A 26,389-nucleotide genomic window follows, 5' to 3' on the forward strand; every position below is an offset into this window, starting at 1 on the left:
TGTGAAGTTGTATCTTCGTTTGCATCCTTAGCTGGCTCTAGCTTTGCACTAGAATTTTGGCATTGCATTCTCTTATGCCACGTCAGTATGAACGAAATCTCTGTAAGGTGACATCCACCGGAGAAGAGACACTCCAATGTAGATAATTTTGAATCAAACAACTTGCTTGCGTTTGCAGAATGAATCATAGGAAAATGGTGTTCCATGGCACGTGGCATACATAAGTTTTTTTAACAGTATATTCTTGCTACAAAATGAATTCCATTACCCAAACGACTCGCGCCCCGACGCGTTATTGCACCGCCATTATCCGTCACTGTCCATCTTCACAGTATTTTAAATCGCCTTGTTCAAGGGCTAGATAAACACACGTATAAAGTAGAAGCAATCCGAGTGTCTTTTAATATATCATAGGGACATTACCTAACCTCCCTACCCGCCTATGGGTTGTTACTCCATGTAAAATGACTGGGAAAACGGCCAGGCGCGAATCTAGCACTCGCAGGGCTCCCTGCGCCTTCATTTCTCTACAACTAGCCCATTTTTCAGACCTCCTCCAAAACACGCTCCTTGAACTCCCGCTCAACCTTCTGGCCCTGGTCGTCAGTGCCAGACTCGCCGTGGAGGGCCATCAGGGCACCCAGGTCGAACTTGGGGGCCTTCAGCAGCTTAACCTTGCGGATGTGGACCTAGAGAAAATAAGCAGTCAGTAGCTGATAACAGAACAGATTTTCGTAGCAACTTTGCTTTCCAAACAACATACGTTCTGGAGGGGGTAGATGCCCTGGGTGGACTTCTCGATCTCGCGGCCAATGACCTCGGGGATCAGCTTGGAAACCAGCTGGGTGAGAGTGCAGCTGGAAGCCTCGCGGGTGATGATGTCGGTCATCTTGCGTCGAATGGCGCGGATCTGGGAAGAAGCAGCGTAGGTGGTCTTCTTGATCTGGTTGGGGCGTCGCTTGGTGAAGGCGATGGCGAAGAGGCGGATGAGGTAGTCATCGGTGGTCTTGACGGTGATGTTGGCCTCAATCAGAGTCTGCCACTTGCGAACCAGAGATCGGAGCTTGTCGGATGTGAAGTCAAGGCCGTGGAAGTTGGTCAGGCAGCTCTTGCCCTGGACCTCGTCGACGCGGAGGCGAACCTTGCGGAATGAGTGGTCCTCATCCTTCTGGAGGTCGGCGAGAGAGACCTCGACGATGCGGCCCTTGAGGGCATCGTTCGCGTTCTTGAGACCGGTTGTCCGGTTCACAAGAGTCTTGCCAACACTGCAGCGAATCCGTCAGTTCCATGATCTTGAGATTTGTCTGTCCGGCAAATTGTTGCAATTCGACTCACTCTCGGATGTTGAAGGGGTTAGGAGCCTGTAGGACGCGTAATTAGCAAATCGTATGGTTCTGAGGCTGAGTGCAAATTCTTTTTTCTCGATGGCTTCGACATACCTTGATAGAGTACCAGTCCTTTCGGGAGAAAGGGTCCACGGTCTTCTTCTTAAGGCCCTTCTTGCCCTTGGAGAGTCTCTTGTTCCTATTGTCTCTGGTTGGCGATTTTCCTTTCCCAAGATTCGCAGCATAGATACTCACTTTCCAACAGCCATGATTCCTTACCAGCGTACAAGCAGTTGGGAATCCAAAGGTACTAAAAAGTTGGTGGAGGGGTTGAAGAAATTCAATTCTTGTGTGCATCAACCAGAATCTAAGCGAGCCAAACCAGAAAGGTACCGGGGCAAATATTTTTCCGCTTATTCTGTGGGCGGAAATTTCGTACTCCACCGCTCTCAGCCCTCTTGGCCCTTCCTCCGAGTCTAGGACGGAGGGCATCACGTGAAGAATTTCGATGCTAGCCTGCTTTCGAGAATAGCGCTGAAAGGAGGCTGTGTTCAGCGTTACCAGGAGGCTGGTTGGCTAGTTCATTTGCCTTCTACTGCATATAGGAAGTAGACATGGCACTCAAACGCAGTGCAGGCATTGCGACGCCATTTGCATGATCCTATCATATACCATATACTTGCAAATTGGATTTGACAACAAAAATTCAATCAGCCGTGATGAAAGCCGCAGCAGCACATACATACTCTTGACCATTATCATCAAAGGGTCTAGGTATTAGCAAAGAAATCGGTATTTCATGGCCAACTACGCTTGCATTTCTGCCGTCTTTGCGAGGACAGTTCCCAGCCTCAATTCAAATAGTAATTCTTGGAATCGCCATTTTCAGAGGAAAATACAATTCAGGGGAACGCATGCGATTGCAATTCCAGGTTACCTGGATTATTTCACAGTGATAGTGTTCAAGTCTTCTCGCAACGTAGTCTCATACGCGGGTGCCTCCTGTTATTGCTTACTGTTATTGCTTACTTGCTGAAAGCATCTTGGTCTGTTCGACCGCTGTAACCCACGATGGCTTCCAATTGCAATCCATCAAATAGAAACAGCCGCGAGCATTTGAAGCGGACTAATTACATAAATATCCTTATATGCGGAGATTCGCGCATACCTTTGCCAAAAGTGGGGCATAAGCGTGTTACTCATCATGCGTCTAGATTTCCGGCGACTGATTGCTCTATGGGCTGTTGCTATTCCGTATATCGCGAATCAGCGACTTTCAATTAATCTGCCAGGTAAGTGTTCCGTCGCTGTTTCATGTGGCGCAAGATCTCTATAGAATGATAAGAGGATTAGTTATTGACGTCCATCTCTCCCTCCCAGGTACTTCCGTCCGAATGCTCCTCCTCGTCTACAGCGACTGAATTGCCTCTAGGTGCAATTGTAAACCCGCAGCAGCCATGGGTCCCCCGAAGCCTCCCGTTCCTCACGTCGCCCCGATCTACCGAGTCACAGCCACTGCCCTTGGCGCGGGAATGTGGTTCTGGGTAAGCAGAGTGTCTCCAGCGCCTAGATATGTCCGGCGAGATCGTATATGATGACCTGATATGCTGACCATAATATCCAGCTGATGTACCGGGCAAAGAAAGATGGTAAAGGACTCAGTCTATATGCAATGTTTTCGTATCGCACTGCTAACGAGTATACTGTTCCTAGGCCCCGCTCTGCTTGGATGGAAGCACCCTTGGGACCACTAGACGACTCGACCAGAGCGCATATCGAGAACCGAAAACTAGAAAGCCGGCTGTTTGGTCAATTGGGGTAACGGCTGTTAGTGCGGCGTCATTTGGACTGCGATTCGATACTGAGGTGGTACTCCCTACAAATGTTTGAGGAATTTGAAACAGCGATAGTACAAAGTACTGCCACCTAATATATCTACACCGTGAAACCACGCATACATGGACTACGCTTCATGCTGTTTGTTGAGAGTCGATTAATATCTGCTGCCATATTTGAATCGCTGTAGGGAAGAACAAGCTTCCGTCATCGTGAGATCTGCTTCCAACAATCTACAAATTGTACATGCTGTCTAGTTGGAGATCATTGCGAATGCTTGTAGAAAGGTTAACGGTATATATAAAAAATAATAAACCCTTAAAGCTCGTCTTTTCATAAGAAGGCGATTACCAGAGAAATACTCGTTTCAGAGTGGAAATTTGCAATATACGATGTCCATAGTTTTTGTCCCTTTATTCCCTAATGATTAGGACCTATCCCCTCACGTACATAGAAAACATCAACCATCAAAAGCTGATCCACTAACAGCTGTTGAAGCAGCACGGGCACTGTTGAAGTGATTATGACCACTACCCAGATATACTAATTTTCTAAACACCAATCTGCAGATCCATATTTCTAAAACTTTTCCCCAAGCCTATAAAAATGCAAAAAATGAGCGGAGATTACCTGGCTCCAATCTTACGCAAGAGACTGGAAATAGCCTAGTAGAGAACTCTTGTCATAATGCATGCTATTATCGCTTGTTAAAAACTTTCTGGACATGCAATACAATGGTGTTACTTACAGCTTAGGCCATCCAAGCTATCGGCGATATCCTTGATTTGCTCATATCTTACGTTGCTAATATCGGCCATCAGATATGCCAGCTAGGACTTTGTTAGTAGTGAATCACATGGCGTCAGAGAAAAGCTTCTTACATCTCCTCTGCTATCACTGAGCTGCTTGTCGACGTTATGGTCACCTAGGATCTCGTTGACTGGCGACTGTTAGTATGAGGCACTTGGCAAAATTTGAGGGGCAAGACAAACCTTTACGCAGCACACCAGGGACATTTCGGTGAATATAGATAATCTAGAGTTCGAGTTAGAGCCGTGATGGAAAGAAATGATACGGGAGACTGACTCGGGCGTGATCTGGCTCGTCCATAGTCAGGGATCGTAGCTGAACTTCCGGAAGGTTGACACTGCCCAGAGTGATACCAAGGTTAATGTAGCGGACCAATGCGTCGGCGACTGGAATCTCGTGAGCATACTGTCAGAAAAGTAAGGATGTGGCAATGTCGGGCTGACCTTCAACACCAATTGCGCTCTGTGCTTCTTCTGTGCTACCGCCGATATGGGGGGTGAGAATGAGGTTGCTCAAGCTGCGGAGATCTTCACCCCATTGGTTCAGGTTGTTGGTGAAATAGTCGCCGTTGCCAGCCGGCTCATTGGGGTAAACGTCCAAAGCAGCGCCCGCAATGTTTCCTGAGCGCATGGCCACGATCAAAGCAGGGATATCTACAACTGTTCCACGGCTTGCGTTGATTAAATATGACCCCTCCTTCATACGATTCAGCTGAGCAGTTGAGATCATATTTCTCGTTTCGGGGAGGTCTGGTACGTGGAGAGTCACGAAATCGGCCTCCTCCAGGAGGTTGTCCAGTGTAGGAACCTGGCGGGCGGTTCCCAGTGCCATCAAAGTTACCACATCATAGTAGATGACGTTCATGCCCAAAGCCTCCGCGAGGACCGACAATTGAGAGCCGATATGGCCATAGCCAACAATTCCTAGCGGTTTAAGGTTAGAGAGGAGCTCCAGTGGTAGAGAGAGTAGAGGTAGCAGAGGTAGTAGCGACAGTATCAGTAGTAGAGATAGTAGCGGTAGCAGAAGTAGTAGAAGTAGCAGCGGTAGAGGTAGTAAAGGTAGTAAAGGTAGTAGCGGTAGTAGAGGTGGTAAACATACCCAATGTCTTTCCACGAACCTCCCAGCATTTGGCGCTGACTTTGTTCCAGGTACCACGGTGCATTTCAAGCGATCGATCGCCGAGTTGTCGTGCGAGGGTGATGATTTCGGCAATGACCAATTCTGCAACACTGCGGGAGTTGGCAAAGGGAGAGTTGAAGACAGCAATCCCACGGCGGGCAGCGTAGTTGAGGTCAACCTGGTTGGTTCCGATACAGAAGCATCCAATGACAATCAGATTCTTGGCTTCGCTTAGAACCCTTTCGCTCAGCTTGGTCTTTGATCGGATTCCGATAACGTGGACGTCACTGATTGGCAACGAAGTTAGAGATGGTCATCAGTCCTGGAGGAACAATTGCAATTGCCTACCGGATCTTTTCAATAAGCTGGTCCTCTGGAAGGGAGGTCTTCAGGGCTTCCACTTGGTAGCCTTGGCCGGTGAGGATGTCTCGTCCGGTCTGGTTGACATTTTCCAGCAACAAAATCTTGATGTCCTGGGTATTAAAGGGCTTTAGGACTTTGGGAACACTTCTGCGAGGCTGCAATCCGGTGCCAAAGCTGGCGGGAGGCGACTGGAAGGTGGCAGTGGGCGATGTCGAAAGGTTTTGGGTGCTGATTGAGACCCGCCTGTGAGCGATTGGAACGCCAGCGTTGATATCGCGAGCTGAAGACATGACTGCTGCGATGCGATGCGAGGGACTAGTTCTATTTTATGCTGTTTTTAGGTTGCCAAAATTGAAGCCTAATGTGTTGAGGCCAATTGTTGCCGATCGATCGTATGTCAGTCTATGTAGTAGGAATTGGAGGGTATTTCAATGTCTGACGCTGGAAGCTTAAAATCGAGAATACGCAAGATAAGGTAATAGGCCCGTTCTACTTAGTAACTAACGTGACTCACTGCGTACCTTAGGTAGCAGAAGATGCCACTTTCTATTCCACGCCGCGCGAGTTTGCGGCACTACTAATTGGAGCATTGATTGGCCGGTGTCGGCTCTTTCGCAAAGTCAAATGTGAGATTTGCTACATGTGAGATTTGCTACAATCCACAACCCCCACTACAACAGCGTCACAAGCAAGTGGAGAGCAGAAAAAAGAGAAGTTTTGTAACTAGTAGTATATATCAACTCCTAGAACTACCAAAGTATTATACGATGCTTGTATTTAAAATGAGTACCTAGGACGGTTGATATAATTATACTGCATCTACTAGTATATCTACTGCATCTACTATATCTACTATCTACCATATCTACTATCTGCTATCTCTATTGCTCCTACTGTTATTAAAGGTAGCGGGCTCTCTAACTGTGCATCTATAAAAGGCGCTCCCATAATCCTTGTGTATCAATTATCTATCGCGTGGACGTAACATTTAAAGAATGTGAATACCATCACGGCCATTGACTCATATGTCAGGATGCTCTTGTCATTGCTTGTATGTATGCACCCATTCTTGCGCCGCCTCGGTTTTCTATTTTCCGGGCGCAGAAAGGAGGGAATTTACAAAGAATCCACATGCAGAACAGGCGCTATTCACACAAAAGTGGCGACAAGCTAACTCTTTAAAGATGTTTTGAAGATGTCCATGTGTATTTGCTCCTTTAAAAGTCCCTGACTTTCTATTTCTGTCTCTGCTTGCCGGTCAAGGTAGCATGCGCTGTTAGTGCGCTGCGATAGTAGGCCATCGTGAGCATAAAGAACCTTCCTTATATTGCTGGTCGCATTCGTTGTGCCTCGCGAAATTCCAAATCCCAAGCACCCCATAACGCTAAGGACACATAGGGCTGCATATGACGTCGGATTTTACCACCGCGACTAGCAGCCAGTACTGACTTGATAGCACAGTTTGGTAGGTACTTGCGGTGGCATATATCACCACCTATTGTCCAGCCTCTCCACAGAAAGAGGCGTTGACAAATAATTGATTTTGTCAGGCCATTCCACTGCGCAATCATGATATCGCCTCTGCGCTCGCGGCTTAGGAATGCCACCCTGCTCGGCGCACAACACCATATGCGACTAGTCTCTACAACATCGCATCCTCAGCCCGTTTCGCCATTGTCTTTCGATCTTCATGCGCCTGCAAATCCCAAAGCAGATGAGAGAACTGCGCCAATCATTTTTCTTCATGGTCTCTTCGGATCCAAAAAGAACAACAGAGGAATCAGCAAGTAAGCGCTGCCAGACTTCAAACTGCAAGTTGCTACTCGTCACTCACAATTGAATAGAGCTTTAGCCAGAGATCTGAGGACTCATGTATACACAGTGGTAGGTGGATTTCACGGGGCAAGAGTAAAGCCAGCCATGTTAATCAAGAAACTTCATAAAGGACCTTAGAAACCATGGAGAGTCGCCTCACGACCCCCGCCATGACTACACAGCCATGACGGAAGATATCCTGGCCTTCATCGACGACCATGGCCTAAAGGAGCCCGTCTTGATAGGCCACTCCATGTATGTTATACGAGACAGCTGCAAACATGACCATTGGCTGATTTTGCTCAGGGGTGCCAAGACGGCTATGGCGGTTGCCCTCCGCTCTCCTGAGACGGTAGCAAAAGTCGTCGCGGTTGATAATGCGCCGACCGACACCATGCTCAGCAGCTCCTTTGCTACCTACGTCCGGGGGATGAAAAAAATCCAAGAGGCCAACGTTACCCGCCAGTCTGAAGCGGATGCCATTCTCAAAGATTACGAAGAGGTTGATGCCCCTGGTGCTCTGTATGCATACATACCTTGGCAAAACTGACCACGCCCTTGAATAGTCACTGCCCATCCGTCAATTCCTGCTTGGGAACTTGTTTCGTTCACCAGAGGACGGATTTCAACGATTTCGTGTCCCGTTGGACATCTTGGGCCGATCGCTAAACCATCTTGGAGACTTCCCCTTTAAAAGCTCCCAAGAGGCACGGTACACTAAGCCCTCACTTTTTGTGCGAGGCACTCAAAGCAAATATGTGCCAGATGACGTGCTGCCCGCCATTGGCGACTTTTTCCCGTGCTTTCGTCTAGCAGACATTGATGCTGGGCACTGGCTGATATCGGAACAGCCTGAGGCTTTCAGACAAGGTGATTCACATTATAAATCACGCTTCTAGATAACCGGTTCACTGACGCTTATTCAGCCGTGGTGAACTTTTTGCAGGATCCATAGATCAGCGTAAAAGGCGGAGCTGCGACACACTTTATAGAATATTACGGAGTAAGTATGACTGTACCGCAAATTGTATAGAATTCAAACGCATAATCGCTGCGAGGCTGCGGAGGATTATCGTGGATATAATATTTTGAAGTTTATTTAGTTTAGCAGAGCAAAAGGAAAAATCAAAACATTGTTAGACTGCAGCTATTTATCAAATCGCCAAAGGCTCCTCCTCATGCATGCCACCCTCCCCAAAGGCGCGAGGATCATCTGTCACTGTCAGTCTAAAGTATGCATAAGTGTCCCCCCAGGTACCTCTGACGCAGTTTCTGTATACGCCAGTACTAGGCAGTACCCCATACCCCATATTTGAATAAGCACCTCTAAGTTCCTTAGCTCAGGCTGTCACTGCCATTTCCTTGATTGAAAATCCCATATTGCGTTTGGTCATTTCAAGGTACGACGCACAAACCCGGTACTTTGCGTCGCGGCGTTGCATTGGAAGAGGTCAGCCATTGCATTGCCGCTGTTTGCTGCTGCTTGCCCCGTGCATCTCGCCGCAGCTCAGCCCCCGAGGCCTGTCGGCGCCGTTTCCAGCCATGATGTGAGCGCCGCTGCTGCTCGTTCGCAAGTGATACCCTCTCCTTGACGAAGCTCGCATCAGCCATTCATCTCGCCAATCCCCCATCTCGGGCATGTTGCCCTTAGTACAGACGCACCCTCGCGTGGTGCCCACCAACTTCGACGCTTTCGGCGCCTCGAGCAGCGGCCATGGCGCCCGGCCAGAGCAGGACAGGCGAGCCATCGCGTCTCCCTACCATCGCCCCTCGACCATCCGACCGTTTCAGCTGCAGTATGACAGCTCGACCGTTTCTGCCGGCTCAGGCGCCCGAGACTACGGCCATCACTTGCGCCGGAAAACTCCAAGAGGCACCATCGACGCGGGATACGATGGATCGCCAACGCAGCTGTCGCCCGGCCCACCGCCGCTGAAGCAGCTGATACTTCCAACGCCCTCAGGGATATACCCATACATGCCGCCTAATAATCTTCCTTTTCACGCAAAATCCCGTCTTTTAGAACACGACCAGAGGGGTCTGGGGCAGGCTCCTCTTCTGACATCACCATGGCCTGCAGTCCAGGAAAGGCCAAACTTTGTTCTTAGTAGCGACTCCTCCATTGCCTTTCAACCGTCTAATCTCTCCTGGCAGTCAAACGGATACCCCATGTTCAGCCAGATCCCAGGCATGTACCAGCCACTGATGAGAGCGGCTGAGTACAATGTGCGAGCCTTCTGCCCACCACCCGCCTCGGCGGCGGACACGGCGACGATCAATCAGTTTGGCTGGCATCCAGGCTTCATGCAGTCAAGCTCCACGCAGCCAAACTATGGGTACCTTGATACCTCGTCTCAGTATTCACAGTGGTTTATGCCACCGGGCGCCTCCGGAAGCTTTTTGCAGCAACAGGGATCGGATCCTCAGTTGCTGAGTTTGCCTACAGCAAGACTGAATGCCAGCGCCAATGTCCCACGGTCTTCTCAACCAATGCTGCACGGAGGCTACCAGGACCAGAACATCATTGAACATGTCTCCTCTACCAACAATCAGCATGTTTCTCGATCGAGCTTTACAGAAAAGGCATTATCGCAAGCTCAAGACCATTATGTTGAACTACTGTCCTACCTGCAAACTGCTAGGAGATTCGATCAGATGACTGGCGCCAATTCCAACGCAAGACCCAAAATCTTGGTATTTCCCAGACCCCCAAAGTCCCGAAAGGTCAATTTTGGTACTCTACAGGAAGCCCATCGCAGTGCTGGACGGTCCAATCTTTCGACGCCCACACCGAATAACCACCCCCAGGCTCTTACATCTAACATTGAAGATACATTGAACAATAATACGAGACAGCAGATAGGGCATTCTGCCCATGGAGAGATTCACCAGCCAAGTACGTCAGCAATGCATTTCGGTGCTTCACCTACTACATACCCCCCATCTTCGTCCTTTGATACACTTGGTCCGGCTGCCATGGCAAAAGCATTGCCGGTCATTAATGCAAGGAATTCTCTAAATCTACTTCGAAGCTTGTGTGAACAAAGCCATTGGAAATGGATTGATGGAATATTACTTGGTGGGTGTCTTTTATACGGCCTATCGCGGTTCGAGGATGCCGTAGAATGGTTCTCGAGAGTTCTCGCTCTAGATTCAAGGTTTGACCTGTTCCAGATGAACTATCAAGTGGTTGTTCTATATCTGACTCAGATTATAGCCATGTTGAGGCTATCACAAATATAGCCGCCACGCTTTATTGTCTTAACCGCCAAGAAGAAGCTGAGAAGCACTGGTTAAATGCTATCAAGCTATGCCCTTCTCATTTAGAAGCTACGGAACAGCTCGTCGGGTTGCTTTACAAGAAACGTAGCCGAGAAGCAATCGAAATAATCAGCTTCGTGCAACAAGCGCTGAAATTACCCAAGGAACGCTCAACTCAGACTATGTACTCAACCTCAGCCTCAGACTTTCGTCCCGTGCCTTGCGATGATGACCACATGAGGAATATGTGCGCCCAACAACCAGTTACCATGAACAACGGCTATCACCCTGACGCTGCGCCCCGACTAGACGTCCATAATCTGGATGGCTTCGAGTTCGGGTCCAGCGGATACGCGCTCCCCAACAGTGAAAATGGCAGAATCTTAGCATTAGTTCATGCCAAGGGCACGATATTGTATGGACTAAAGGACATTGAAAAAGCCTCCGAGGCATTCGAAGAGGCCGTCTTGATCAGTGTTGGAGATCAAATAAAAAGCGTCCAAGATCTGGTGAACCGAATACATGTCGTGCTTTCCCCAGCAGGGTCTTTCCCGGTTAACAATAGCCAAGGACAAGCTTCGCGGCGACCTCTTTTGCTACCACCAGAAAAGGCTCGCCAAACTGCCCATCTTGTCTTTGCTGGCGGCGGCGGAGGCAGCGAGTTACCTGGACTGGCATTTGTTCCCGAGGGCGCCGCTAGGCGGGTTGCGGTGCAAACGACGAGTAATGCCTTACTTTCACTGGCAAAGATTTTTCAAGATGCCACCTCTGGCGGTGGCATCGCCCCGAGTCTGCTCAGACAGCCCTCCGGGATCGGGGATATCCTAGCCTTGTACTATCTGTCTCTTTCTCTGCAAGAAAGCCCTTCTACTGCAAACAACATCGGTATACTCCTTGCCGGCGTGCAGCAGATCGGTTCAAACAATGTCGGTGCGACGGGGATGGCATCTTCCCGACCTAGTTTGCCTGGTATTGTGCCAGGCAGCGGCCTTGCCCTCGCTTTGGCATACTATAACTATGGGCTACGTCTTGATCCTAGACATGTTCATCTGCACACGAATCTCGGCAGTCTTCTAAAAGACGTTGGGCAATTAGACTTGGCAATTCAAATGTATGAGCGAGCAGTCTCTTGCGACAGAACTTTCGACATCGCTCTGACCAATCTGGCCAATGCAGTAAAGGACAAAGGCCGTATCAAGGACGCAATCGCCTACTACAGGCGAGCTGTAGAAGCGAATCCAGGATTCGCCGAAGCCGTCTGCGGACTTTTGACAGCTCTCAACTCCGTATGCGATTGGCGCGGTAGAGGAGGAGCGCTGCTTGAATCAGGCCAATATGACCGATGGCACGTGGACGAGAACGGCGCTCTTGTAGATGTGCAGACAGACATGCGTGGAAGCGGTCTTACACAACGAGTGATTGGTATCATAAACCAGCAGCTGCGCGATGCGTCACAATGGGGCTGTAATACTCTAAGGCAACCGACGATCCATATGTTAGCGCAACAGCTACAGGGCTTCGCTCGCACACCGGGATTCGATTTTGAAAAGGCGCTGCATGCTTGGGCTCATAAACCGTGGGAAGGCCCGCGCTTGGTGCGTCTGGTCGAGCGGGCCACAAAAGCCATCCTCTGGACGTGGTATCATGACAAACACATTGCCAAGAGAGAGACGACGCCTGCGCGCTATCTGCGGCCTCAGCTACCCTCGTCTCTCACGATACCATCTGCGCCAACCGTGCTTCCTTTTCACACTTTCACGTACCCCTTGTCTGCTAAAGACATACGATCGATTTCCCAGCGCAACGCAATGCGCATATCATGCTCGACTCTGAGGTCTCCGTGGCTGCCGCCTACCGTGTATCCGCCACCACCGCCGCCAAGTCCCCATTTGAATGTTGGATATGTGTCATCCGACTTTAACAATCACCCACTAGCTCATTTGTAAGAGATACCTTTTCCTATGTGATGATATTTAATTCTGCATTCTGCGGCGCAAATGAACTAACTTGCCTTTTCACTACAGAATGCAGTCCGTGTTCGGGTTTCATAACCCTCGGCGAGCTCGCGCCTTCTGCTATGCTACCACCCCTAGTGACAGATCCGTTCACCGACAACAGATTGAGAGAGAGGCTCCTGTCTTTCGCGATGTTAGTTCTTGGCCAGCAGATAAGCTTATCCAACAGATTATACAAGATGAGATTCACATCTTGGTTAATCTCAACGGTTACACCAGGGGTGCGCGCAATGAGATATTCGCTGCTCGCCCAGCCCCAATCCAGATGTCCTTTATGGGGTTTGCGGGGACTTTGGGCGCGGAGTGGTGTGATTATGTGCTCGCTGATGCAACGGCTGTCCCGCAAAGCACTTTGCGCCCTTGGAGGGCAAACGTCAGCATCGAGGATGTATTTTTCGACAACACTGAAGGGGACGACCTCTCGTGGATGTATTCGGAGAACATCATATTCTGTCGGGATACTTTTTTCTGTTGTGACCATGCACAGTCGTGCGATCGTGGCGAGCGTGACATAACATGGGAGGATGAAGAGAAGCGCAGATGGCAGATGCGCAAAGAGCTATTTCCGACAATAGCAGATGATGCAATCATACTGGCAAACTTCAATCAACTGTACAAGGCAAGTGAAGAACGCGAGACGACGACTTGCACTGGATTCTCCAGCTAACTTGATGGCAGATTGACCCTACCACTTTCCGGTCTTGGTTGCGGATTTTGGCGAGGACTCCCAAAGCCCTACTCTGGCTGCTACGGTTCCCCGAACTGGGAGAAGTCAATTTGCGTCGAACAGCTGAAGCTTGGGCCGGGGCAGAAGTTGCCAGTCGACTAATCTTTACTGACGTAGCACCAAAGAGCCAACACATCACCAGGGCGAGAGTGTGCGATCTGTTCCTTGATACTGCGGAGTGCAACGCTCATACGACCGCTGCTGACGTCTTGTGGTCAAGCACTCCACTCCTCACCTTGCCTCGATACTCTTACAAGATGTGCTCTCGAATGGCTGCGTCGATCCTGCGAGGGGCGCTTCCTAAAACAGCTGAAGGCGAGCAAGTCGCAGTAGAGTTGATTGCAGAGAATGAGACCGAGTATGAAGATTCAGCCACGGAATTAGCTGGAGGCTTAAACTATACGATGACAGACGAAGGATACGGCCAAGGCACGGGGCGCCTGGCAGAAATAAGGAAGATATTATGGGACAGTAGATGGCAATGTGGGCTCTTCAACACTCGGCGGTGGGTAAACGATTTGGAATCGGCTTACGAGGAGGCATGGCGCCGGTGGGTTTTGGGTAAGGGTGGTGACATATATCTATAAACATCTAGATGGTACTACTCGCTGTGGCTTTGGGACATATATTTAAGCGGCTTGGTTTATGGCGTTTCTGATTTTCTTCTTTTCTGTCCTTCCTGTTTGGCGTTACTTCCACGAAGCCATACACAAAGTTTTACCAATGCGAGAAGATATACCTGCATCTGGCTAGCTAGCAGGCGGCTGCTACGGATAGCAGCATTATGCCATATAATGCAATTTAATACTGCCCTTGGATGGCATTTACACTGTTCCATCATATATTGTCTCCCGAAGCTAGTGACAATTGAAAATTTGAGTAGACATTTTGAGTAGGACGAACGACATAGCCCCTGAGTTGCCGGCTCACTCGGTTGCGCTCTGGCTAATCTTGAACTGATTTTTTGCAGCCTACTCGTTATCGCCTACATCGCTTTCATGCAAGCGTTGCTCATCGTCCAAGTCACACTCTTCTTTTGGTTCGGGCTCTGGAGTGTCCAAGTTAAGGCGCAGGTGAGACGGCGTTAAATGCGATAAAAGATGGCCATTATAATGCTCTCGCTGGCTGGTTCTTACCCTTCGGCTTAGTTGTCGAAGATTGTTCTCGGAACGATGTCTCCAGAGTTGGTTTTTAGCATTGAGGCGGGCTGTTATATCAAGGGCATCACTAGACATGGCTAAATCAAGTTGGAAAGAAACATCTTAATTAGCTCACAGTGAAAACCAATTTGGATAAAGTTGGATCTCCAAACTCACAGGTTCGCCTGCCCTGGATGCCTGAGCCCTTGCAAGGAGAAGCACTTTTGCAATCATCCTGGCAGAAATCCGCTTCTGCAGGCACTTGCTCAGGGGTCGCTGTTTCTGCTGTATGTGCTCTGCCTGATCCGCCTTTCCTGATGAGGCTGCCAGATCGAGCCAGCGCAACAGCCTCGACGCCTTTCCCAGACACTTGTTGGATAATCAGTTCCAGTCGCTTGATCTCTGCCCTATATCGTGCCTCTTGGGCTGACCAGTCTGCAAGCAACATCTTGCCGTTTTCTGTATCTTCTTGCTGCTTTTCTTTCAGCTGGGCAACTTCCTTTTCCTTTACCGATAGCTTGCTGCGGAGCTTGCTGTAGCCTTCGATGAGATGAAGCACATATGACGTATGCTGCGGATCCAATGTTGGTGGTGTTGGAGATACCATGATGATGGTCCGTAGCATGTCTGCCATTTCATCGACTGACGGGGTATTCTGTAACCTGTCTGCTTCTCTGACGAGGATGTCGTTGGCAAAGTCGGTAGAGGATTGGTTGAAGCCGGCCAAGGGCCGTGGAGCGATCTTTAGATTTGCTGCTTCGTGGGGGGTGGTATCTTCATTGTCGGTTTGGCCGTAGTGAAGCCAGGGGGAGACTGGAGTTCGACAACGCTGCCCTGGAATTAGACGCATCCATGCTGAATCTCCCATGTTATGTGGCTACACTGTTGGTGAGGTCGTAAAAAGCATCTGTAAGGGGCCCTATTTGTGTAGACTTTTAGTTGTGGTTGAGGTAGTAAGCGGGAAGTAATTTTTAGAAGGCTTTTTGAGGAAGCTTCGGTGGTAGTTACGGACATGGGAATATAGAAAGGGGGATATGGAAGAAGCAGTAATGAATGACTGGAGGAAAGTAGTGTTTGAAGAGCGGGTAATTGCAGCGGCTGGCCGTCAGCTGATGAAATGGAACGAACAAAACAAGGATGGCCTTCGTGGAGCTTCGATGTGAACCACTACAATGGCGCACTTTATTTACAGCGTTATGATTTGTTTTTCTAGGTGCATTTATACTTCTTGCTATGTGACTACTAGTACTTACTGAGCTCTCCTAGATGGTAATTCATTCTTGTTTTATATTGCAGCAATCGGTCTCGTCATATCTATCAAGACGTTTAACATTGTGTGAATAAATGAGACTTGGCCGTGTGTTTTCTAAGAACTAATCTAGAAATAGTCGACTTTTCTCTTGTGGCTCATTCTTAAGCGTGAGCATCATGTTGCCTCTCTCAACAGGTGTTTTTCCTCAATTATTGCCCAGGCTATTCAACACATCACCATCCAGCCCCCCCTTGCTCAACCCCTTATCCAACTCATCAATATGAGGAAGAACATATCGGCCTGCCAAAAATTCAGCTCCTTCATTCCAGTTTTGGCATTACATTCACTGTTGGTAGCGGCCTGCGAACGCGTGAACGAGCATTCTCTCGACGGTAAGAATGAACCGGAGATGCCGTTGGCATTTCATATCCAGGAGGACTGTGGGGACTCGTAAATGAATCCTCTTCTTCCATGACCGGTGGCAGCAAGCATGTGATGAACGGGTCACCCGAGCGTGGGATCTCCCTGAATGATGCTGCTGAGTGAAGAGAAGGACTTCGGCTGTGAGAAGGTAGGCGATTGATTGGCTTCGAGAATCTGAAATCTCCATACGGCGGCGCATTGTTTTGCCAATCAGAACGAGTGTGGGCCATTTCTGATTCAACAAGTCGAGTATCATTTGCTTCTTCACCATAACCCCTCAAGTCCAATTCTTGGCCAAAAACTTCTACTTCATCTGTCAATGGCGATCTCTCGCGGTCAGAAGACTTGGGTAAGCTCCTTTCAGACCGTTCCCTCAATCTGGAGCTGTGAAGTGGAGAGTTGCTGTCATCTGTAACGAGATTGAGGTCCCATAGATATGCCCACGCCCGATAATGAAAATAGAATCTCGCAAATGGTGCTTCTACAGCATCGTGTAGAATCCACTCATAGTAAGCAGCATCTTCAGGATGTTCAAGGAGTCCTGTTGAGGGTGATCTGTTGATTAAGTATTAGTATAAGCACGCAAACATCTTTCTGGCTTCTTAATCCTCTCTCTATACCCCAAGGGTCGACATACATAACACCATATTGTTGTTGATCACGGTGGGGACCTAGTTGGGGAGTGCACCTTCGGCGACTCTTTGCCCGAAAAACCTGGACTTCGATAACGCCTCCATCTTCAGCTGCAGCAGCGGCATCAGGGCCAGGAGAGAAGCAAAAAGAGCGCGACTCAATTCCGCTTCTTTTCAGCATCGTTCCATTTTGCTTCAAGTGCCATCTGTCGCTTGGCTCGTAGAGAGCTCTACTGATTGTGCCTGATGCGGCATCACTTATTCCACAGCTGGTGATATGACGCCCATTCATGAACAGTTTGAGGAAGAGGTAGAATGAAGGCTCTGGGCTGCGATGAATACGGTACTGTATCCAGAATTGAGAGCCTGGCGTAGAAGGTATGTAGACAGAGGCCCTTGAGGCTAACTTCAGGATACGGGCCGAGTCTGAGCCATGAGGGCTCGACTCATTTTCTTCTGTCTGCCCCCTTTCTCCCAGAGATACAACGCGAATTGAAGAAGCGTCAGGATGAGGAAATTCTGGTAAAGGCAGTGAGTCTGGTTGAACGATGACAGATAGCTCGATGCCTCGCAAACAAGGCATGTTTGTTATTATTGTGGAAAACAGTACAGAAGAAGAAAAGCTTAGGGGAGGAATAGATGGATGTTGAGCTGGGTGGTAACAGGAGAGAAGCTGTCAATACCACAATCTTTCTGAATGGGTTTATATTTTTTGAAGCAGGAAAAATTTCAGCTGATATATATTTACTACATGCCACATGGCAAAGTCTCCGAGGCGTTCCATTCAGTGATTGAATGCTCTATCAGCACGTATATTATACCACAGACGGAAGTCAACAGCTGCGTGGAAGTGGCAGAAATACTCTGCTTAGCAGTTTGCAATCCTCAGGTTTGTGGAATAACACAAAGTGACGACCATTTTACCTGATATGTTAGCTAGATAATTCTTTAGCTATAGACATCAGTCATCAATTTTTTCTCCTTTTGAGTATTAAACACGTCAATTCGTTATACGGATCAGCTGTTGATGTTATCCTCCGGCACAGACTGGCAGAATCTCAAGCCAGCAAGACATGACGTGTCGTCGATATGCACACAGCGTAGCGTTCAGAACTCGCATATACTGTCCAGTTTTGTCTGATTTCATATGTATTTTTGGCTTGCTGCGATATCTATGCGCATCAAGGATATGTATGTAGATACGTAGAAGAGGGTCGAAACTCCGTCACGTCGCTTCAATCGTCTATTGCTTCAATTTCCCTGCCCAAGCACCGCTTTTGTGTCCTCTGTCTTCCCTAGAAGCCCCAAATTCCGTATCTGGCTTGCGCTCGGCGCATTGTCTCGCGGGGTTGCTGATTGAGCTCGGGCGTATGCGGCTTGTAACGCCAGCGCTCTCGCATGCTGTGTTTCGTTAGCTGCGTCTCCTTCCAGCATGGCTGCTCTGCTTCCATCAACCAACCTCCTTCTTGTGGTGCAGGCACTCGTAGTAGTCTTCCAGCACGGGCGAGCACTTCTTCTTGCCCGAGTCGTCCTCGGCTGAGGTGTTGACGACATAGCAGGCCATGACCTCCTGCCAGAACGGAAAGCAGCGGCCAACGCCTAGAAGCACCGTCAGTCAGTATCGAGAGAAAATATTCTCGTCAAATCGGAGGCCGTACCGCCGTGCATGCCATATCCTGAAGCCATGATGTGCCGAGTTGTGTGTGTTGCGACGCCCAGGGACTCTTTTGCATCAACCAGTGATGGCAGTCAAGGTTCGGTGCATCGGGAATTAATGCTGCTCTAGGCGCTAACAAGTGTACTTAGCTTTGCACCTAAAATCCTAAGAATCTTAGGTACTTACGCATAAGCAGCGCGCCCCCGTTACTAAAGTAGCCCCGCTACTGAGCTGGAGTGCCTCCCATTGGCGAATCGGGACAGAGCAGTCCCGCTAATTCAATAACACTCACTGACACTCACTGATGACAGCATCAACAACACTTGAAGCGAGCAAGTCTCAAGCCTATGCAGCTGCCGGCGTCATTAACAAGCTATCAATTTTCTTTTTAAAGAAAAAGAGATTTATTCCCTCTTATAAACCGGCCACAAGGCCAGGATAACCTGCAGCCTAGCGCGTGGGAAAAAAAACAGCTTCAGCATGACTTCTTCACTCTCTCCAGGAAAGGTGCTGCTTCTCGCAGCTCACTATGCTACGCATGCAGATATCGAGAGCTTGGCCCGCTTGTCCAGCCAGCAGACCAAGGTGCTGCACAAGGAGCTGTTGTTGAGGATTCTTCTCACATATCTTCCTGAGATCGTTAAACCTTCCATCTATGTTGGTTTCTTGCTCTCACTGGCCAGGGACAGTCTCGAGGAATACTCCGATGGCGTGTTAGACACAGCTCCAGTTGAAGGCTTATCAGAGGATGAGGTCTCTAAGCGTGCAAGGAAGCTTCATCTTCAACAACTTACGTGCACCGACGCACCCAGTCACTTTCACAATGACCCGATAAGCACCTTTCTTATCCAGAGGTCGTATAGAATGGACAGCGAAACCGGGCTCTTATCACAGGTTCTCAGCCTGCTCACTCCCTTTTCATCTCACTCACCAGAACTTCGGTCTTGGATAACCTCAACAGTTGTTCCATATGTAAGGAGAAACGTGGAATATTATACGGATGAGAACCCTCCGTACTCTCTACTCGAATTTCAGAAGCTCTCAGATCCAGCCGCAGTGCTATATCTGCTTTCCAGGACTGGCAGCCGTGAAGGGGAGAAAGGCCTCATTGGCCGTGACATCAGAGGACTCATCGGGCCATGGCTTCAGGGACATATTCATTGGCGTTCAAAACCAACCGATGACGACAATCACAATGTTAGCGACGCCGTCTTCTCTGCTGGCTGGGAGCAGTTTCTGGAATGGCTCACTGATCAAGCAGTGACTTCATGGACAGTTGCTGTCGCTGTAACTGAGCAGTGGGGAGGACCAAAAGACCTGGATTTAGGAGAAACGACCGGCTCAGAACTGACAGAATCTCAGTTTCAGTACTTGCTCCAAGGCTATGCACGAGCAGCACTTGCATCTGCATATTTGATTTCCGAATCCACGGTGGAGGCATTACCTGGTGCCTATCAAATTACGACACATATAATGTCGTTACTTGGCCATGACAACATCTCCCCGACCCTCGATATGGCAGTTTCTAGACTGCCTAACATGTCTGACTTTGATGCGTCGTCATTCCTTGGCATGAAAACTGCGACCTATATGAGAAACGATCTGCTTAGAGAAACAAACCCATTGACTTCTCCCACGGAGGCAGCAATGGTCCTACTGCTGGCTTTAATTATGAGTGCTTCTATTTGTACCGGCTTCGGAGTGCCTTACTCTGTCAGAAAGGCCGGAGACTTGGCTTTTATTCAGGACCAACGCGAGCAAAAAGGCGAGATTGCCAAACTTATTCGAAGTGCGTCCACTCGAATACAGGGTGACGAAGATCAATACTGGTCACAAGTGAGAGACAAAATCCTATGGTTGAACACGTGGGGTATAAGTAGAGATCAACCAGCCAGTTCTGAAGCCATAAGAGGCATCGCTGGGACGGTGTCTACGGAGTTTATCGAAACGGAGATACTCAAGGCTCTACTCTCCAACTCACGTACGATATGCCCTAAATTATCCCTTGTCTTTTGCCCTGCTAATTTGCTATAGGTTACGCCCTTGCCAAAAGCATCTACGAGGACGGTCACAGCAAGCCCCTTGCCGCGGAAATAATACAAGACACAGTATATCAAGCGGCACTACGCGCTTTTGACAATGCTTCCAACCCGAACCGGTCGAGAGGAGGGCTCAAGAAATGTGATGAGATGTAAGATTCTATGGCGTTGTTCACTTTGTAATCAAACCATCTCACTAACACCCTCTCAAGCATCCATTCGTTCCCAGCGACATTGGACAAGACGCATCCAGCTACCAAGCGCGTGGAAGCGTTGTTGCGATGTACGCATGCCTTGAGTGATTATCGACTTACACTCAAGCAAGGAGAGCCATTCAAGCCCGTAGTCCTTCGAGTGCACTCTGATCCAATATCAATCATCGACAAAGTCCTTGAGCAAAACCCAAAGGCATACACACGTCTCCCCGAGTTCCTGGAAATGGCCGCCAACATGGTTCGCGCCGGTATAACGCAACAAGCCCGCTCCATCAAATTCGATTCAGAAACAGGAGACAATAGCAAGGAGCTTCATCGTGCGGAGAAGCTGATCATTGCTTCATGCATAGAGGCAGCACTAAGAGAAGATGACTTTGAGACGGCTTACTCCTACGTTGTTAGTCGTCTAGAAACACCCAGCTCTGATGGAGACCAAGACGAATGGTCTTGGAAGGCAGCCCTAAAAGCAGGCCAGTATATCCGAACCGAGAGGACGTTGCTGCCAACGCATCTAGGTATTGCAAGTGGCAACCCCGAGATCCGTCACCTAGAGCAGCGTATAGAGTGTCTCGCAACCGCGCTACGTGTCGCACCCACCTCTCAGCTTCAGGAGATCCTCAAAACTTTCCGACGCTGCGAAGAGCAGCTGGATTCCGCCATCAACGAGGAGGCTGCCGCCGAAGCTTCCTGGGCCGGAGTTGGAGAAGTTCCGGGAGCGTTTGAATCACAAGCCCCGCAGAACTTACAGCCAGCAAGGAACATGACGGCCACGGCTGCCTCTAGGCAGGCAGAAGAGGCGCCAATGTCCCTTTTCGATCTCTCACGAGCAACCGCCAGCATGGCATCGCGAAATTTCACCAAGCTGTCTAATTTACCTTCTCTCGCAACCTCCAGAGCACCGGCTTCACCATCTCCGTCTGAGGAGGCGCCGCGGGTGAGGAAGAGGGACCAGCTCAGGGAAGCAGCCACTGGCACGCTCGTCTCTGGAGTTGGTTGGTTAATAGGGGCAAATGTCAATCGAGAAGCGACGGAGACTTGAGAATGATGATGCTAAATTTTTTTTATTGTTTTATTCATTTTTTTTCTTTTCGCGAATGATATCCCAAGACTAGTCTACTAGAATACCTCCTCGTTCTACTAGGATGATGAACGGGAGTGCCTTGGCAGAAATAGATAGCATGGCAAACGAATTTCTCAAACTAAGCAGCATCCAGTCAAATGGAACTTTTACCGCGATGTATTCCAGCAACAGGTTCCAAATTTTGACGTGATTCATGCGTGTTAGCACAAGGGGTTGCAAGGCGTTGTGATCAGATGAATCGAAGTGTCGGGTACAAAGACAGCGAAAGCCTAGGACTCTCAAGCTGAAGCTGAGACCTCGTCGGGCAATCCTCATCACTAGGCAAGGACTAGGTATTATCGAAACACAGGATGTTTGATAAGGGCTTATGTGCCAAGCTGTCGTCTTGTCGTTTTCAGTTTTGCCGAGTAATAAACATATGGTCATAACGCAAACATACCTACTCAGTCCTAAGCTCAATTAGTAGCTGAATAAGTTGAAATCTAGCGCGCAATAGACAGTCAGAAGGTGAAAGTAGACAAGATAATGAAAGAAAAGAACACTATTCTTAGTCGCTCGTCAAGTTCGTTTGAGGATTTCGTAACTTCAGTGTTCCAACATGTCTTGGCTGATGCAATGTGCGTGATGTAGGTATGCAGTGTAGCAAGAAGAAATGGCGAGACAATTGCGAAGGGTGTGTTGTGTGAGCGAAGAAAGCCATCTATCGAACTCAAAGATGGGCGAACTGTCCGGAAATCGGAGATTTAAATTTGCGTGCACGAAGCCTTACTAAACAGTTGAGAATAAATGTATTTTGTTGTATCAAGAGGGCGGTAGATGATTACGGCGAAAATTGGTGGACTTTGCTGGCTGGCGTAGAAATGACAAAAAGTTTACACGTTGGCTACTGGATTCATCAGGTGGCAGTTAGCAATCTCATGGCGTATTGCGTTCATTATCGGCTGATATTAATCTGAACCCGAATTTGTTGCTTGTCGACTTCAGGCCTTATTGACAAACGGTACAAATGGCTGGCTGCAGAGCATGGTCGAAAACATCTGAAGCACGACCGATATTTATTGGTTCCATTAAGGCGTCACTTCGTCAGGAAAGAAAATCAGGGCTCCTGGGTTGATATTTGCTGGGCTGTGGTGTTGTTAAAACGGTATCAAAATGTTGGTTTTGTTTATGTAGTAGCGCAAGGTGACGAGTGATGAAGTGTTTGATTCTGCAAAGATCCGGAAGCTGCCCATAAACGCAACTCTGTAGCCGCAAGACCGACCAGCAAGAAAATTTTAAATATCCGCGACGACGGCCGAAAACCCGATAGTGTTTCCCCTCCCTTAGCAGTCGCATATCGCACGAAACTCCTAATTGAGTAGATTCTGACGAAAGAGTCCACAGCGGTCCCAGGAGGTCGATTGACGACTGCGGACAGGACAAGTAAAGTAAAGTAAAATAGAAAACACAACATGAGAAAAACCCGGAAAAATTGAAAACGCAGCAACAGGCAGTCCATTAATGTCAAAAGACGGTTTGCGCCAAAGATCGAGAAAGGGCAGTCAGAAAACCGCGGGCGTTACTAGTGCATAGCCGATTCCGGGCCTGTGAAAATTAGCAAACTTGATCAAGGAGCATTGTTTAGTGTCGGCTCGAACCTCCATACGACTCGCGTGCCTCAGGTCGTGAGGCAGAGTCGGTGTAAGCTGGGCCACTGCTGGCGGCTGGCTCACGAGATCGACCACCATCGCGGTCTCCGGTGCGCTCGTATCGATCGCGGTCATATCCACCGCCGCTGCTGTTGCCGCCACGAGCGCCGTAGCGGTCGCCTCGGTCACCACGGTCACCACGCTCTTCGCGCGAATAGTTGTTGCGTTCGCGACCAGCATAGTTGTCATCGCGCTCGCGGCGTTCATAGTTGCGCTCATAGTCTCGTCCGCCTGCGTAGTTACGGTCATCATATCGTCGCTCATCTCGGTAGTTGCGGTCGTAGCCTGCTCCACGCTCCTCATATCGTCTCTCATATCCGCGCTCGTAGTTGCGGTCGTAGCCTCTCTCATTGCCACGGTATCGGTAGTCATCACGATAACCGCCGCCGCCGCCGCCTCCGTAACCGCCACGTCGGCGATCATCAAAGCGAGAGCGGGGGTCTTTAACAGAAAGATGTCAGTATCGCAAATGATGGGTTTGATTTTCATCCGAAAGAATTGTCTCAACTTACCTCTCTTCGGAGGCCCAAAGTACTTGCCGGGCGTGGGCGTGCGAGGACGAGCGCGGCGGGCCTTTTCGATGCTCATAGTGCGGCCTTCGATGACCTCGCCCTGGAGGCCTTCCTTGGCGGCCTCAGCTTGTTCGGAGGTGACCATTTTGACGAATCCGAATCCACGAGACTCCTTGGTGTGAGGGTCTCGCATGATTTGGCACTTCTCAACCTCGCCATACTTTTCAAACATCTTGGAGACCTCAGCCTCAGACAGACGAGGATGGATACCAGTGACAAAGAGGTTAGAGCCGGGGTTAATGGCACCATCGTCATCCTCCTTAGGGGCGGGTGCATCCTTGATGTTGCTGCAATTCAGGTTAACAGTGCGACAACGAGGCGAGAATAGTCGTCAAGCTTACATATCAGGATTTCCGGGGGGAGACATGGATCGGCGACGACTGCCTGCGTCGTCGCGCGCCGGTCGAGGAGAAGCGCTTCTGTTGTCACGCTCGTAACGAGGAGGCTCGTCTAATGAAAACCATGAAGCGTTAGTTGTGGGCCAATTAATCAAGGGCACGCGGCACAAACGCGTCGACGTCAAGTCGTCGCCATGGCCATCGTCGTCGTCAGAAACAAAGAACACGAACCATCGTAGCGATCGCCGTTGGCGGCCTCGTAATCCATTGAAGTAGTCGCCATGTTTGCCGGATGACTAGAGATGGGAAGAAGAAAAAAAAAAGGTGAGCAGCCGACGAAATCTGATGGAATTGGGTGATGGTTTGGCAGTTCGCTTCTGCTTGGCGAAAGTAGAAGGGAAGGCTGGAGAAAAAAACTTGGTAGCACAGGGAAAAGATGTACTGTGACAGCGAAAGCCGATGATTAGGCGGGTTGGGTGAGCGTGCGAGGGCACAACAGCAGCTGAACAACGCCCGAGGCTGGCTTTTCGGATGAGGGTTTGGGACAAAATAAACAATCCAGGTGCTTCGTCCGGCTGTGGCTTGGTTTTTGTAAAGGAAGGGATGAGCTGGATGCGAGAGGCTGCTGGGAAGGGCAGCCCGTCCAAGGCCAGTGTCAGCTCGAGGCTACTGTGAAGCATGGGCCAGGCGGGTGGCGACTTTGGTACCTTGGAGGTACGGAGTACAAAGGACTGCAGGTACTAGCGCAGCCGCTTTAAGAGAAAAGTGATGCAGCACGCCAGCTGCAGTTTCAAGGCAGCCAGTCCACGTATCAAGATGGATATCAATACCACAACTGGCCAATACGCCTACGTAGAAGTGGCAGCAGCAGGGGCAGCAGTAGCCCATGCTATAGCTGGAGTGCTGGATGATAGAATCCAGGCGTTGGATAACTTTTCCCTACTTTATTCACCAAGCATCTGGTGATCCAGATACTTCCTAATTTAGGCGGTACACCTAAATCTATCTTATTCGTATATGGATGTCTTTCTTTACCATCTTTGCAGGCCTATGTGGCAGAAGTATGGAATAACAAACAAAGTGGTAGCGACTAGTTACTTCGCTGAAAGATGGAATCGACGCAAATGATCATAGGCTCTTTGTCGAGTTCCACAGCGTATGAAAATTCCCGGCTCGGGCTGTCCACAACCACAAACCTCACCAAACATCCTCTGGGTGGACCTCGTGCTGCTCGCCGTCGTCTCTGACATGCTCGTGTTTTGCATCCCTCTTCATGGACTTGCGCATGTCAAACGCATCTTCGCTGTCCTTGTCAGGATCCGTGGCATGCTCGCCATAGTAGTCCTTGACAACACGGAAGACGCTATAGCCCAGTTCTTTGTAGAATGCTATGGCTTTTGCGTTGCTGCTGCGAACAAATAAGTCCATAAACCATGTGTTGTGAGTATCTGCTGCGGCTTCTAGCTGCTCGACCAAGATTTTGCCAATGCCCTGTCTTCTTGCTTCCGGAGCTACAGTCAGGGCTGTGATATGGGCGTGCCAGGGAAGATAATGCTCTGAGAATTTGTATGCGTCTGGCGATGACTCAACCTTTCCCATGACTTTAAGCAGTTACATTAAATCAGTATCGAGAGAGAGTGGCTTGCGGAGGGGGCGACGAACTGTATCCAACAATATTTCCTTCTGAATCCTCGCATACCTGAAACAGAGAGGGCCATTTTGCGTGGTACTGAAGATAGAAGTTGAGCTCATACGTCTCTGTTAAGGGATCCAGGTTGCATTTCGAGAACTTGTTGACATCATCTGGTCGAAAGCGCCGGAATGTGGTCATCGTGCTGGCTCGGAAGAGCCCTTGCTCTCACTTCAAGACAGCCCACCAATGAATAAAGACCCAACCGCCGGCCGTTTGCCTTTGTCAAGGGAGTATGACTTTAATGATTTTCACTAGCAGTGGAGCGACTTAACATAAGTGATTCGTATTAGTGGAGATTCCCGAGTGGCTGTTGAGAGGTATCTGGTCATGAAATGCTTAGGCTGGCGAATGGAGATGAAACCTCGTCAAACTGTAAGCCCACATAATCC

The 26,389-nt window shown here is 49.2% G+C and overlaps 9 protein-coding genes across 9 annotated transcripts; 3 read left to right on the top strand and 6 right to left on the bottom strand.

Annotated features, from left to right (window-relative positions):
• Nucleotides 1-545: 545 nt before the first annotated feature.
• Nucleotides 546-1,594, bottom strand: TGAM01_v207912 (40S ribosomal protein S1; the record flags this gene model as incomplete). The annotated part of the gene is made up of 5 exons (XM_018805643.1): nucleotides 546-689; nucleotides 764-1,265; nucleotides 1,336-1,361; nucleotides 1,440-1,524; nucleotides 1,581-1,594. 5 exons carry the CDS (start codon nucleotides 1,592-1,594, stop codon nucleotides 546-548), a joined length of 771 nt encoding a protein of 256 aa, XP_018661066.1.
• Nucleotides 1,595-2,782: 1,188 nt separating this feature from the next.
• Nucleotides 2,783-3,079, top strand: TGAM01_v207913 (hypothetical protein; the record flags this gene model as incomplete). Its single annotated transcript, XM_018805644.1, has 3 exons — nucleotides 2,783-2,869; nucleotides 2,950-2,974; nucleotides 3,039-3,079. 3 exons carry the CDS (start codon nucleotides 2,783-2,785, stop codon nucleotides 3,077-3,079), a joined length of 153 nt encoding a protein of 50 aa, XP_018661067.1.
• A 747-nt stretch (nucleotides 3,080-3,826) lies between these two features.
• Nucleotides 3,827-5,743, bottom strand: TGAM01_v207914 (D-isomer specific 2-hydroxyacid dehydrogenase; the record flags this gene model as incomplete). Its single annotated transcript, XM_018805645.1, has 8 exons — nucleotides 3,827-3,855; nucleotides 3,910-3,991; nucleotides 4,043-4,101; nucleotides 4,154-4,196; nucleotides 4,248-4,357; nucleotides 4,415-4,894; nucleotides 5,070-5,377; nucleotides 5,439-5,743. The coding sequence occupies 8 exons, from the start codon at nucleotides 5,741-5,743 to the stop codon at nucleotides 3,827-3,829; spliced, it is 1,416 nt and encodes a 471-aa protein (XP_018661068.1).
• Nucleotides 5,744-7,022: 1,279 nt separating this feature from the next.
• TGAM01_v207915 (hypothetical protein) lies at nucleotides 7,023-8,223 on the top strand (the record flags this gene model as incomplete). Its single annotated transcript, XM_024550205.1, has 5 exons — nucleotides 7,023-7,240; nucleotides 7,298-7,337; nucleotides 7,399-7,770; nucleotides 7,835-8,138; nucleotides 8,195-8,223. 5 exons carry the CDS (start codon nucleotides 7,023-7,025, stop codon nucleotides 8,221-8,223), a joined length of 963 nt encoding a protein of 320 aa, XP_024405036.1.
• Nucleotides 8,224-14,242: 6,019 nt separating this feature from the next.
• TGAM01_v207916 (hypothetical protein) lies at nucleotides 14,243-15,278 on the bottom strand (the record flags this gene model as incomplete). Its single annotated transcript, XM_024550206.1, has 2 exons — nucleotides 14,243-14,508; nucleotides 14,588-15,278. The coding sequence occupies 2 exons, from the start codon at nucleotides 15,276-15,278 to the stop codon at nucleotides 14,243-14,245; spliced, it is 957 nt and encodes a 318-aa protein (XP_024405037.1).
• A 704-nt stretch (nucleotides 15,279-15,982) lies between these two features.
• Nucleotides 15,983-17,300, bottom strand: TGAM01_v207917 (hypothetical protein; the record flags this gene model as incomplete). Its single annotated transcript, XM_018805649.1, has 2 exons — nucleotides 15,983-16,640; nucleotides 16,723-17,300. 2 exons carry the CDS (start codon nucleotides 17,298-17,300, stop codon nucleotides 15,983-15,985), a joined length of 1,236 nt encoding a protein of 411 aa, XP_018661072.1.
• Nucleotides 17,301-17,960: 660 nt separating this feature from the next.
• Nucleotides 17,961-18,403, bottom strand: TGAM01_v207918 (hypothetical protein; the record flags this gene model as incomplete). The annotated part of the gene is made up of 3 exons (XM_024550207.1): nucleotides 17,961-18,118; nucleotides 18,173-18,316; nucleotides 18,376-18,403. The coding sequence occupies 3 exons, from the start codon at nucleotides 18,401-18,403 to the stop codon at nucleotides 17,961-17,963; spliced, it is 330 nt and encodes a 109-aa protein (XP_024405038.1).
• Nucleotides 18,404-18,854: 451 nt separating this feature from the next.
• TGAM01_v207919 (hypothetical protein) lies at nucleotides 18,855-21,667 on the top strand (the record flags this gene model as incomplete). The annotated part of the gene is made up of 3 exons (XM_018805651.1): nucleotides 18,855-20,355; nucleotides 20,409-20,565; nucleotides 20,626-21,667. The coding sequence occupies 3 exons, from the start codon at nucleotides 18,855-18,857 to the stop codon at nucleotides 21,665-21,667; spliced, it is 2,700 nt and encodes an 899-aa protein (XP_018661074.1).
• Nucleotides 21,668-25,504: 3,837 nt separating this feature from the next.
• TGAM01_v207920 (N-acetyltransferase 5) lies at nucleotides 25,505-26,138 on the bottom strand (the record flags this gene model as incomplete). The annotated part of the gene is made up of 2 exons (XM_018805653.1): nucleotides 25,505-25,908; nucleotides 25,970-26,138. The coding sequence occupies 2 exons, from the start codon at nucleotides 26,136-26,138 to the stop codon at nucleotides 25,505-25,507; spliced, it is 573 nt and encodes a 190-aa protein (XP_018661076.1).
• Nucleotides 26,139-26,389: the final 251 nt, after the last annotated feature.

Source organism: Trichoderma gamsii (genome assembly GCF_001481775.2).
Source record: "Trichoderma gamsii strain T6085 chromosome Unknown Scaffold_31.2, whole genome shotgun sequence".
In the NCBI taxonomy this organism is placed as follows: Eukaryota; Fungi; Ascomycota; class Sordariomycetes; order Hypocreales; family Hypocreaceae; genus Trichoderma; species Trichoderma gamsii.